Genomic DNA, 1,427 nt, shown 5'->3' on the forward strand with positions numbered 1-1,427 from the left:
ATGTCTTATGACAAATATAATTAATTACATCATGCTTCGTCGGCTTTTATATGGCGTTCATACCATAATAATTGTTTTCATAGAATAATATTATTTGTTGATTATATATAAAAAAAAAAAACACAAAAAGAAAAGAAATCACAAGCCATGGGTACTTAAGAAACAATTGGACTCAGATTTGTATTTCTAAGAAGAAAGTTATGTTAATTCATTTTAAATTTTAAATTATATATATATCTATATATGTCTATCATAAAAATAATAATAATTACTCTTTTAACGTTCTCGTTCTGAAAATCGGTGTTTTGTGTAACGAGCCACCTTCTGAGTAGTCGCATAACCATTACTAAAGTGTTTTGGCGATACATTTGCGTTATTATAAGTGTGGTGTTTGCATTAAGCGAACGAAAATGAACAGAGACGTAAATAGATATTTTAAACTTCATTGTAACATATTTTTATTTTGGTTTGTTATAGCGATATTAGGGCATGCGAAAAATTCAGCCTATGCTCAGTGGAACACAAATGACTACTTGAAAAAAGAACACTCGCTTATGAAACCGTATCAAGGTAATTTCTGTTACTCACTTACTGTTAGGCTTAACGGTGTGTTACTGTTATTGTAACGTTAATAATGTAATATAATACTGCGCGGGATGAGATTCTGACATGCTCAGTACTTTTTAATTCAGTCTAGTAGATATATGTATATAGTACTAGTTGCAAGATTATGTTCGAGATGTTTAAATTATAAAAAATTTATGGTAAACATGCATATATTAACAATTCAATTAAAACTTATTCAGTAAGTTATTAATGGAGTTTGTTGATTACTTTTACATGAGTACACAGTAATAAAAAGCTAATGCAAGGTAAAGTTCAAGTGCATAACTCTGTTTGGTGTATGTGCAAGACTTACACTTCATTGTAAGTTGTAACTGTACTCCTTGCATATACACCAAATGTTTAGAAATTCGAGTTGTGTGGTGTGATGTGCATTATAGCAAGCAGGAAGTTGCATGTTTACATTAAAATAATTCAGCAACGCTGTCAAGAGTACATGAAATACTGTAATTGCAGCTCAATGTCAAAATGTTGTTTTCAAAAATCAAATTCAAAGGCTAAACTTGTTTGTCTAGAACATAACTGTGCATTGTGTTAGTAGCTGCTTTCTTCTCACTGCACCCCCCCAGTGGCACAGTGGTATGTCTGCGGACTTACAATACTAGAATCCGGGTTTCGATACCTGTGGTGGGCAGAGCACAGATAGCCCATTGTGTAGCTTTGTGCTTAACTACAAACAAACTTCTCACTGTGAGTGCTGGTTTCATAATCATATAATATGAAATAGTTTCTGGGTGAAAACTACCACTTTTCTTTCATAGCTTGTCCAATATATATATATATATATATATATATATATATAT

General features: G+C 31.5%; 1 protein-coding gene across 1 annotated transcript in view; it reads left to right on the top strand.

Annotated features, from left to right (window-relative positions):
- Nucleotides 1–276: 276 nt before the first annotated feature.
- Nucleotides 277–1,427, top strand: part of LOC106464980 (vesicular integral-membrane protein VIP36-like) — a 52,310-nt gene continuing 51,159 nt past the window's right edge. Inside the window, 1 exon segment of the mRNA XM_013925159.2 lies at nt 277–570. Coding sequence (XP_013780613.1) covers nt 411–570 — 160 coding nt within the window. The 5' untranslated portion in view covers nt 277–410.

This window comes from Limulus polyphemus, unplaced genomic scaffold (assembly GCF_000517525.1).
Source record: "Limulus polyphemus unplaced genomic scaffold, Limulus_polyphemus-2.1.2 Scaffold1800, whole genome shotgun sequence".
Taxonomy (NCBI): domain Eukaryota; kingdom Metazoa; phylum Arthropoda; class Merostomata; order Xiphosura; family Limulidae; genus Limulus; species Limulus polyphemus.